Raw genomic sequence first — 11,197 nt, 5'->3', positions numbered from 1 at the left:
CGTTTTCGCCTGATATTTCTCACTTTCCCCCTCACATTTTCTGCCCTTTTTCCTCTCACACTTCCTGCCTTTCCCCCTTAAATTTCTTGGCTTTTTCCCTCGTGTTTTCCTCCTTTTTCCCCTCGTGTTTCCCACTCTTTTTTCCCCTCACACTTCCCCCTGTTTTCCCCTCACATTTCCTGCCCTTTGTCCCCTCATCTTTCTCACCCTTTTCCCTCTCACACTTCTCACTTTCCCCCTCACATTTCCCACCATTTTTCCCTGCATTTTTCCACCCTTTCCCCCTCACATTTTCTGCCTTCTTTCCTATCACACTTCTTGCCTTTTCCCCTCATATTTACCACCTTTTCCCCCCTCATATTTTCTGCCCTTTTCTCTTGCCCTTTTTCCCCTCATGTTTCCCTTTCCCCCTCACGTTTCCCGCCCTTTTTCTCCCCTCACATTTCCCTTTTCCCCCTCACATTTCCCCCCTTTTCCCTTTATTCCCCTCACATTTCCCACCTTTTCCCCCTCACATTTCCTGACATTTTTCTCATCATGTTTCCCACCCTTTTCTCCCCTCACATTTCCCCCCTTTTCTCCCCTTGTTTCATACCTTTTCTTCTTCTCATTTCTTGTCCTTTTCACTTGGTTTTACTGTCCTTTATGCCTTCCATTTTCTGCCTTTTGTCCCCTCACGTTTCCCACCCTTTTCCCCTCACATTTTCTGCCCTTTTTCCTCTCACACTTTCTGCCTTTTTTCCTCTCTTTTCCCGCCCTTTTCCCCTCAGACTTCCTCCTCATGTTTTTTTCCATTTTCTCTTTTCCCCATCCCTCCCCATTTCCCCCTCACATTTCTCACCCTTTCCCCCCTCATTCCCCACCATTTTCCCCCTCACATTTCCCGCTCTTTTCCCCTCACATTCCCCACCATTTTTCCCCTCACATTTCCCACACTTTCTCTCCCTTTTGCCCCCTCACAGACACTCATTAAGAAGCTCATTAAGAAGCAGAAATGTCCCTTTAATGACAACACACCCGCACCCCCCAGGTAAGGCCTCAGCGGTGTCCCCCTCCCCAAGACCCCCTTGTGATCCCCCCATCCCTCCAGGAAGGATCCCTCAGGCACCCGATCCCACCCTGGTGGGACCCCAGACCCCCATTAGGGGCCCAATCCCACCCCAGGAGAGACCCCAGACCCCCATTAGGGGCCAGATACCACCCTGGTGGGACCCCAAACCCCATTAGGGGCTCAATCCTGCCCTATAGAGGATCCAGACCCCATTAAGGCACCCAATCCTACCCTGGTGGGACCCCAGACCCCCAAGGGTGAATCCCACCCCACAGAGGAACCAGGATCCCCATTAGGGTTCCATTATCTCCCCAGAGGGGACCCTGACCCCGAAAAGGGCCGGATTCTGCCCCAAAAAGGATCCAGGAATCCCAATCAAGACCCTTGATCTCACCCCTGGAGAGGACCCCAGACATTCAGAGAGGCTGGATCCCACCCTGGAGTGACCCCCAGGCCCGCATTAGAGGCTGGATCCCACCCTGGGGTGACCCCAGACCCCCATTAGGGGCTCAATCCTGCCCCAGAGAGGGTCCAGACCCCATTCAGGCACTGATCCCACTCTGGGGTGACCCCCAGACCCCCGTTAGGGGCTGGATCCCACCCTGGTGGGACCCCAGACCCCCATTAGGGGCTCAATCCTGTCCCAGAGAGGGTCCAGACCCCATTCAGGCACTGATCCCACCCTGGGGTGATCCCAGACCCCCATTAGGGGTTCAGTTCTGGCCTATAGAGGGTCCAGGATTCCCATTAGGGGCTGGATCCCACCCTGGGGTGACCTCAAACCCCATTAGGGGCTGGATCCCACCCTAGGGTGACCCCCAGACCCCTATTAGGGGCTCAGTCCTGCCCTATAGAGACTCCAGGATTCCCATTAGGAGCCTGATCCCACCCCATGAGGGGGCACCAGACCCCAGTTAGGGTCCCATACCCCCTCAGGGGCCACCCAGACCCCCACTAGGATCCAAATACATTCCAGAAGGAGACCCCAGACCCCTCTTGGGATCCCAATCCTGCCCCATAGAGGATCCAAGACCCTTCTGGGAGCCTGATGCCACCCCAGGAATCAACCCAGACCCCCACAAAGGCCCTGATCCCAACCTGTGGGAGACCCCAGACTCCCTTTAAGGTTCTGCCTCCCCCCCCAGCTCACCCTGGAGTGCCCCCTCAGGCCCTCAACAGCACCAACCTCCCCGTCTGCCCCAAATCCACCCCGAACGCCACCAAATTGAGGCCGCTGAGCACGGCCACCAGCACGCTCCTGTCCCAGGCGCACGTGGCCGGGCAGCCGTAGGGTCTCCGTGATTGACCCCCCATGTCATCCGAGAAGCTGTAAAGCGACCACAGCACCGTGGTGGCCCCGTAGGCCACCACCCCCAGCCCCGCATAGACCCCCAAGCCCCAGCGCATCCCCTCGGGGTCCCTCATCCACCCGCACCACCCCCAGCCCAGCAGGCACCCCCCGACCAGCAGCACCCCCAGCACGAAGGACACGCAGAAAATGCCCAGACACCAACGCAAAGCCGCCGGCCCCGACGCCGCGCCCAGCTCGGCCGACAGCCCGAGGAGGAGGAGGGCGAGGAAGGCTTCGGCCACCTTGAGCAGCCCCGAGGGAGTGGCCAGGTAAGGGGCGGCCTCTCCGGGTCTCGCCCGGTCCCGGGCCACCTCAGCGGCGTAGGCCAGAGTGGCGACGGCCGAGGCGGCCGTGGCGGCGGCGCGGAGGGCGCGGGGGCGGCCGTAGCTGCCCTCGTGTCCCCGGAGGTGGCCCAGCGGCCACAAGATGGTGGCGGTGGCACAAGCCATGGCGGCCGCGCAGGCCAGGGCCAGCGGCAGGTCGCGGCGGGGCGGAGGGCGGCGGAAGGCGTCGTTGAGGAGGAGGAGGGTGGTGAAGACGAAGGATAAAGCCCAGGCGGACAAGCAGCCGTCGCCCTCGCCCGGGTTCCAGTAGCCGGGGGCAGCGGCCAGAGCCAGGGCCAGGAGGGCGCTGAGGGCCTGGACGCAGCGCAGGATGGACGGGGGGCGGCACGGAGCGGGCATGGCGGGGCTGTGGAGAGATGGGGGGTACGGGGGGGTCAGGGGGTCCCGGGGAATATTGGGGACATTGGGGCGTCAGGGGGGCTCGGGGATGTTGGGGTGCTGGGGTGTTGGGGATATGGGGGGTGTTGGGGGATATGAGGGCTGTGGAGAGATGGGGGGCACTGGGGGGTCAGGGGGTTGTGGGGAATGTTGGGGTGCTGGGGGTTGTTGGGGGATATTGGGGGGTTGGGGGATACGGGGGCTGTGGAGAGATGGGGGGCACTGGGGGGTCAGGGGGGCTCGGGGGGTGTTGGGGGATATGGGGGGTGTTGGGGGATATTGGGGTGTTGGGGGATATGGGGGCTGTGGAGAGCTGGGGGGCCCTGGGGTGTCAGGGGGGCTCAGGGGGTGTTGGGGGCACTGAGGGTGTTGGGGGATATTGGGGTGTTGGGGGATATCGGGGTGTTGGGGTGCTGTGGGGTGTTGGGGGATAGGGGGGTTGTGAAGAGATGGGGGGCACTGGGGGGTCAGGGGGGCTCGGGGAGTGTTGGGGTCTCGGGGGGTGTTGGGGTGCTGGGGGGTGTTGGGGGATATTGGGGTGTTGGGGGATATGGGGGCTGTGGAGAGATGGGGGGCACTGGGGGGTCAGGGGGTCCCGGGGAATGTTGGGGTGCTGGGGGGTGTTGGGGGATATGGGGGCTGTGGAGAGATGGGGGTCACTGGGGTGTTGGGGGATATTGGGATGTTGGGGTGCTGGGGGGTATTTGGGGATATTGGGGTGTTGGGGGATATGGGGGTTGTGAAGAGATGGGGGGCACTGGGGGGTCAGGGGGCTCGGGGGTGTTGGGGGATATGGGGGGTTGGGGGTGTTGGGGTTCGGGGGTTACCAGGGGTATTGGAGGTTAAAAGGGGGTTGGGGGTAAACTTTTAAATTTTTCATTTTGTAATTTTTTTAAATGGGGCCAGGCGTAAATTTTTAAATTTTGGTGTTTTTTTGGAATTTTTTAAATGGGATTGGTGGTAAATGTTTGAATTTTTTTTCTTTTTTTTTTATAATTTTTACCCTCAGATTTACACCCTGAGGGGACTGAAGGGCTGGGGGGGTTCTGCACACAGCAAAGAGGGAATGGGGAAATCCCAGAGGATGTGGAGAGATGAGGGGCTCAAGGGGGAATTGGGGAATTGGGGGGCATCACTGGGATTTGGGGTGTGTGCAGGACTGGGGAATTTGGGAATAGCGAAATCCCAAAGGATGTGGAGAGATGAGGGGCTCAGGGGGGTATTGGGGTTACTGGGGGGATTTGGGGTGTGCAGGACTGGGGATACTGGGATGGAATTAAGGCCTGGGGGATATTGGGGGTACAGGGCCCTGTGGGGAGGGGGCTTCAGAGGGTGGGTGGGATATCAGACCCCTGAGGAGCTTTGGGCGGGCTGGAAGGACTGAATAACTTGTGGTTTAGGCGCAATTCCCTGCACTGAGGGGGATCCCAGGAATGTTGGGGTTCACCCCGGGGGTCTGGGGGGTCCCGGCCATGTTGGGGTTCGCCCCGGGGGTCTGGGGGGTCCCGCCCATGCAGGGCTGGGGGCGGTCAGGGCTGTGCCCATATAAGGCCTTGGAGAATCTCCTTCCTTTCCCCCCCCCCCCTCGCCTCATCCTGGGGTCGCCCCGCCCCACCCGGGCGCTGGCTGCATCCTGTGGGTGATGAGGGGGGGTCCCAAATGTCCGGGGGACACCCCTGAGGGACAGGGGAGACCCCCGAGGGGCACAGGAGACCCCCAAGGGTCCCCCCAACCCCTTCCCCACAAGACCTCAGGGTGGGTCCCGCCACTCACCCGAGTGGGTTCGGGTTGTTCCGGAGGAGTTTTGGGGGGTTCGGTTCGGGTCCTTCCGGACGGGACGGTCCCGATTCGGGTCCCCTCTGAGTGGGTTTGGGTTCCTTAGCGCGGGACGCTGCCGCTTCGGGTGTTTCGGGTCTCTCCGGAGCGGTTCTGCCCCTCCCGGTTCGGCTTCCCTCAGGCGGGTCCGGCTCCCCTCAGGCGGGTTCGGCTCCCCTCTGGCGGATTCGGGTCCCTTCGGATACGTTCGGGTCCCTCCGGACAACTTCGGGTCTTCTTTCGGGCCCCCCGGGCAGGTTCGGGTCCCCCTTCGAGTCCAAGTTCGGGTCTCTCCGGAGCGGTTCGGCTCCTGCAAGTTCGGGTCCCTCAGGCAGGTTCGGGTCAATTCGCGCGGGGCGGTCCCGGTTCGGGTGTTTTCGGAGCGGTTCGGCTCCTCCCGGTTCGGGTTCCTCAGGCGGGTTTGGGTCCCCTCGGGTGGGTTCGGGTCAATTAGCGCGGGACACTCCCGGTTGGGGTGTTTCGGGACGGTTCGGCTCCTCCCGGTTCGGGTCAATTAGAGCGGGACACTCCCGGTTCGGGTGTTTTCGGAGCGGTTCGGCTCCTCCCGGTTCGGGTTCCTCAGGCGGGTTTGGGTCAATTAGCGCGGGACGCTCCCGGTTCCGTTTTTTCGGGACTGTTCGAGTGTTTCCGGAGAGGTTCGGCTCCTCCCGGTTTGGGTCAATTAGCGCGGGACACTCCTGGTTCGGGTGTTTCCGGAGCGGTTCGGCTCCTCCCGGTTCGGTTCCCTTCGGGCGGGTTCGGGTCCCTCCGCCGGGCCGGTCCCAGCCGTGTCACTCCGGGCGGTGCCCACCGGGGCGTGGCCAGAGGGGTGTGACGTCAGGGGGTCCCGGGCAATGACGTCAGGGCATCACCACGAACGGGGGGGGGGGCTCTGAGGGGGTCCCTGGGGTATCCCCAAAGTGGGGGAGGGGCACCCACGTGCGACCCCCGCCCTCGGGTGGGTGACACGGGGGACACCGGGCGGCGCCCCCACCCCTCCCCCACTTCCCCCTCCCTCCCGGGCCCGTTTTGGGCCGTTTCGCGCTGTTTTGGGAAGTTTGGCCGTTGCCGGGGGCAACGCGACCGCGACAGCCGCAAATATTTACTGGGTTGCCATGGCAACGGGGTGGGGTGGGGGACCCTGACATCCGGTGGGGGGGACGGGGGGGGGCGCTCAGGGACCCCCCAAATTCAGCGGTGAGTGGGGAGGGGTCCCTCGCGGCTCAGCACCTGGGGGAGGGAGGAGGGGGCTCAGGGGGGACCCGGGTGTCCGGGACCCTCGCCCATAAATCCGGGACCCCCACCCATAGATCTGGGACCACCCACCCATAGGCTCGGGAGCTCCATCTGTGGATTTGGGATCCCCACCCATGACGCTGAGACCCCTCCCCATGGTTTAAGGAACCCCACCCATGGGTCTGGGACCCCCACCCATATCCCAGGACCCCCACCCATAGACCCAGGAGCTTCATCCGTAGGTTTGGGACCCCCACTCATATCTCAGGACCCCACCCATGGCACAAGGACCCCCACCCATAAATCTGAGACCCCACCCATGCCCTAGGACCCCCACCCATGGACCCAGGACCCCCTCCCATAGATATGGGACCCCCACCCATATCCCAGGTCCTCTCCCATGGTCTTGGGACCCCCACCCATGAGTTTGAGACTCCCATCCATAGACCCAGAGCCCCACCCATAGATTTGAGACCCCCACCCATATCCCAGAACCCCCACCCACGGTTTTGGGACCCCCACCCATAAATCTGGGACCTTCACCCATAACTCCAGACCCCCAGCCATAGATCTGAGACCCCCACCCATGAGTCTGGGACCCCCTCCCATAGATATGGGACCCCCAACCTTGAGCATGTGACCCCCGTGATTCTGGGACCCCCACCCATAAATCTGGGATCCCACCTATGGACATGGGACCCCCCACCCATAAATCCGGAACCCCTCCAATGGCAGCGGGACCCCCACCCATGGCTCTGAGACCACCCCCATGAGTCTGGGACCCCCCCCCCCAATGGCAGCGGGACCCCCACTCATAAATCCGGGACCCCCACCCATGGTCTTGGGACCCCCACCCACAGACCCAGGAGCTTCATCCGTAGGTTTGGGACCCCCACCCACATCTCAGGACCCCACCCATGAGTCTGGGACCCCCACCCATGCCGTAGGACCCCCACCCATGGCTCTGGGACCCCCACCCACAGCTCCAGACCCCCACCCATAGATCTGGGACCCCCAGTTATGACACTGAGACCCCCACCCATGAGTCTGGGACCCCCACCCATGGACCCAGGAGCTTCATCAGTGGGCTTGGGACCCCCACCCATATCTCAAGACCCCCCCCTCATGGCTACCAGGACCCCCACTCATAAATCTGAGACCCCACCCATAGACCTGGGACCCCCACCCATGGACCCAGGAGTTGCATCTGTGAGTTTGGGACCCCCACCCATACCCCAGGACCCCCACCCATGGCTCTGGGACCCCCACCCATAACTCCAGACCCCCACCCATGAGTGCCAGGACCCCCACCCATTGATCTGGGATCCCCACCCATAGACCCAGGAGCTTCATCCGTAGGTTTGGGACCCCCACTCATATCTCAGGACCCCACCCATGGCACAAGGACCCCCACCCATAAATCTGAGACCCCCACCCATGCCCTAGGACCCCCACCCATGGACCCAGGACCACTCCCATGAGTCTGAGACTCCCATCCATAGACCCAGGAGCCCCACCCATAGATTTGAGATCCCCACCCATATCCCAGAACCCCCACCCACGGTTTTGGGACCCCCACCCATAAATCTGGGACCTTCACCCATAACTCCAGACCCCCAGCCATAGATCTGAGACCCCCACCCATGAGTCTGGGACCCCCACCCATGGACCCAGGAGTTTCATCTGTGAGTTTGGGACCCCCACCCATATCCCAGGAGCCCCACCCATGGGTCTGGGACCCCCACCCATGGTTCTGAGACCCCCACCCATAAATCTGGGACCCCTCCCATGGCCCTGGGACCCCCACCCATGAGTCTGGGACCCCCACCCATAACTCCAGACCCCCACCCATGAGTGCCAGGACCCCCACCCATAGATCTGGGACCCCCACCCATGGGTCTGGGACCCCCACCCATAATTCCAGACCCCCACCCATGGCACCGGACCCCCACCCATAGAACTAGGACCCTCACCCATGGTCTTGGGACTCCCCCCACAATGGCAGCAGGACCCCCACCATAAATCTGGGACCCCCACCCATGGTCTTGGGACCCCCACCCACAGACCCAGGAGCTTCATCCATAGGTTTGGGACCCCCACCCATATCTCAGGACCCCACCCATGAGTCTGGGACCCCCACCCACATCCCAGAACCCCACCCATGGCTATGGGACCCCCACCCATAGATCTGGGACCCCCACCCATGGCACAGGGACCCCCACCCATGGACCCAGGACCACCCACCCATAGACTCAGGAGCTCCATCTGTGGATTTGGGATTTGGGGTCCCCACCCACGGCTCTGGGACCCCCACCCATAAATCTGAGACCCCCACCCATAGATCTGTGATCCCCACCCATAAACCTGGGACCCCCCACCCGGTTTTGGGACCCCCCACCCATAAATCTGGGACCACCCCATGAGTCCAGGACCCCCACCCATGACCCAGGAGCTTCATCCATGGGTTTGGGACCCCCACCCATATCTCAGGACCCCCCCCCACCTCTCTCAGGACCCTCTCCCGCAGCTCTCGGGGGCTCAGGGGTCTCTCCTCTTCCTCCTCCTCCTCTTCCTCCCCCACCTCGGGCTCCTCCCTGTGGGAATTTGGGAATTTATTTGGGGGGCATCCAAATAAATGAGGGGACCCCCCCCCCCATTGTTGGGGGGTCCCGGGGGTCTCACCTGGGGCTGGGGGGGTGCGGAGGGGGGGGGCGGCTCCAAACGGGCTCATTCAGGACCTGGGGGGGGACCCCAAAATCTGAATTTTCCACCGATTAACCCCTGGATTTCCTCCAATAAATCCCAAATTTTTCCCCAATAAATCCCAGATTTTTTTTTCCTAATTAAACCCCAAATTTTCCCTCAATAAATCCCTAAATTTCCCCCAATAAATCCCAAATTTTTCCCCAATTAAACCCCAAATTTTTCCCCAATTAAATCCCAAATTTTTCCCCAATAAATCCCAGATTTTTTCCCAATCAAACCCCAAATTATCCCTCAATAAACCCCTAAATTTTCTGCAATAAGCCCGAAATTCTCCCCCAATAAACCAAATTTTCCCCCCAAATTTCTCCCAATTAATCCCCAAATCCTCCCCCAAAAAACCCCCAAATTTCCCCCATTAAACCCAAAATTTTCTCAATTAACCCCTGGATTTCCCCCAATAAATCCCCAAATTTACCCACAATGAACCCCCAAATTCTCCCCAATAAATCCCAAATATTTCCCCAATTAAACCCCAAATTCTCCCCAAGGAACCCCCAAATTTTCCCCAATTAACCCTTAAATTTCCCCCAATGAACCCCCAAATTCTCCCCCTGCCAAACCCAAAATTGCCACCCCAAACCCCCCCATAAACCCCCAAATTCTCCCAAAATTTCCCCCAATAAACCCCAAATTTTTCTCCAATGAACCCCCAAATTCTCCCATTAAACCCACAACCTTCCCCTATGAACCCCCAAATTTTACCTCAATAAATCCCCAAATTTTCCCCAATAAACCCCCACATTTTACCCCAATAAACCTAAAATTTTCCCCTATGAACCCCCACATTTTACCCCAATAAATCCCCAAATTTTCCCCAATGAACCCCCAAATTTCCCCCCCAAATTTCTCCCAATAAACCCCAATTTTTCCCTAATAAACCCTCAAATTCTCCCCCTGCCAAACCCTAAATTTTCTCCAATGAACCCCCAAATTCTCCCCCTGCCAAACCCAAAATTGCCCCCCCAAAATCACCCCAAAACCCCCAAATCCTCCCAAAATTTCCCCCAATAAACCCCAAATTTTTCCCCAATGAACCCCAAATTCTCCCATTAAACCCCCAACCTTCCCCTATGAACCCTCAAATTTTACCCCAATAAACCTAAAATTTTCCCCAATAAACCCCCAAATTTTACCCCAATAAACCTAAAATTTTCCCCTATGAACCCCCACATTTTACCCCAATAAATCCCCAAATTTTCCCCAATGAACCCCCAAATTTTCCCCCTGAACCCCCAAATTTTCCCCCCAAATTTCTCCCAATAAACCACAATTTTTCCCTAATAAACCCTCAAATTCTCCCCCTGCCAAACGCAAATTTGCCCCCCCAAAATCACCCCAAAACCCCCAAATCCTCCCAAAATTTCCCCCAATAAAGCCCAAATTTTTCCCCAATGAACCCCCAAATTCTCCCCATTAAACCCGCAACCTTCCCCTATGAACCCCCAAATTTTACCCCAATAAACCTAAAATTTTCCCCAATAAATCCCCAAATTTTCCCCAATAAATCCCCAATTTTTCCCCAATGAACCCCCAAATTTTCCCCCCAAATTTCTCCCAACAAACCCCAAGTTTTCCCCAATGAACCCCCAAATTTGCCCCTGCCAAACCCAAAATTGCCCCCCCAAAACCCCCAAATCCTCCCACAATTTCCCCCAATAAACCCCAAATTTTTCCCCAATGAACCCCCAAATTCTCCCCAATGAACCCCCAAATTTTCCCCAATGAACCCCCAAATTTTCCCCAATGAACCCCCAAGTTTTTCCCCCAAATTTCCCCCAACAAACCCCAATTTTTCCCTAATAAACCCTCAAATTCTCCCCCTGCCAAACCCTAAATTCTCCCCAATGAACCCCCAAATTCTCCCCCTGCCAAACCCAAAATTGCCCCCCCAAAACCCCTCCATAAACCCCCAAATCCTCCCAAAATTTCCCCCAATAAACCCCAAATTTTTCCCCAATGAACCCCCAAATTCTCCCCCTGCCAAACCCAAAATTGCCCCCCCAAACCCCCCAAAATCACCCCAAAATCACCCCAAATCACCCCAAAAATCACCCCAAAATCACCCAAAACCCCCTCAGTTCCCTCACCGGGTTTTGGGGTGCCCCCCCCCGCAGCAGCAGCCGGGTCACCCCAATTTCCAGGCGCCGCAGTTGCTCCCAAAGGGGGTCCCCCCAATTTTGGGAGGGGTCCCCCCAATTCTGGGAGGGGTCCCCAATTTTGGGAGGGGTCTCCCCAATTCTGGGAGGGGTCGGGGTC

General features: G+C 58.9%; 1 protein-coding gene and 1 long non-coding RNA gene across 2 annotated transcripts; both read right to left on the bottom strand.

Moving 5' to 3' along the window:
* Positions 1 to 1,731: 1,731 nt before the first annotated feature.
* Positions 1,732 to 5,354, bottom strand: LOC135460500 (myeloid-associated differentiation marker homolog). Its single transcript, XM_064737364.1, has 2 exons — positions 4,898 to 5,354; positions 1,732 to 3,092 (listed from the first exon to the last, which is right to left on the bottom strand). Exon 2 carries the CDS (start codon positions 3,083 to 3,085, stop codon positions 2,216 to 2,218), a length of 870 nt encoding a protein of 289 aa, XP_064593434.1. The 5' UTR covers positions 3,086 to 3,092; positions 4,898 to 5,354; the 3' UTR covers positions 1,732 to 2,215.
* Positions 5,355 to 5,361: 7 nt separating this feature from the next.
* Positions 5,362 to 11,185, bottom strand: LOC135460501 (uncharacterized). Its single transcript, XR_010443238.1, has 4 exons — positions 11,029 to 11,185; positions 8,858 to 8,913; positions 8,679 to 8,769; positions 5,362 to 6,169 (listed from the first exon to the last, which is right to left on the bottom strand). It is a non-coding gene; the product is annotated as an uncharacterized LOC135460501 (long non-coding RNA).
* Between the last annotated feature and the right edge of the window lie 12 nt (positions 11,186 to 11,197).

The sequence above is a fragment of the Zonotrichia leucophrys genome, unplaced genomic scaffold, assembly GCF_028769735.1.
Source record: "Zonotrichia leucophrys gambelii isolate GWCS_2022_RI unplaced genomic scaffold, RI_Zleu_2.0 Scaffold_49_388800, whole genome shotgun sequence".
NCBI classification, from domain to species: Eukaryota; Metazoa; Chordata; class Aves; order Passeriformes; family Passerellidae; genus Zonotrichia; species Zonotrichia leucophrys.
This window is presented reverse-complemented; position numbering and strand designations above follow the sequence as displayed.

Excerpts from the sequence above, each read along its gene's own strand:
- LOC135460500 (XM_064737364.1), bottom strand. The coding sequence starts at position 3,085 with ATGCCCGCTCCGTGCCGCCCCCCGTCCATCCTGCGCTGCGTCCAGGCC.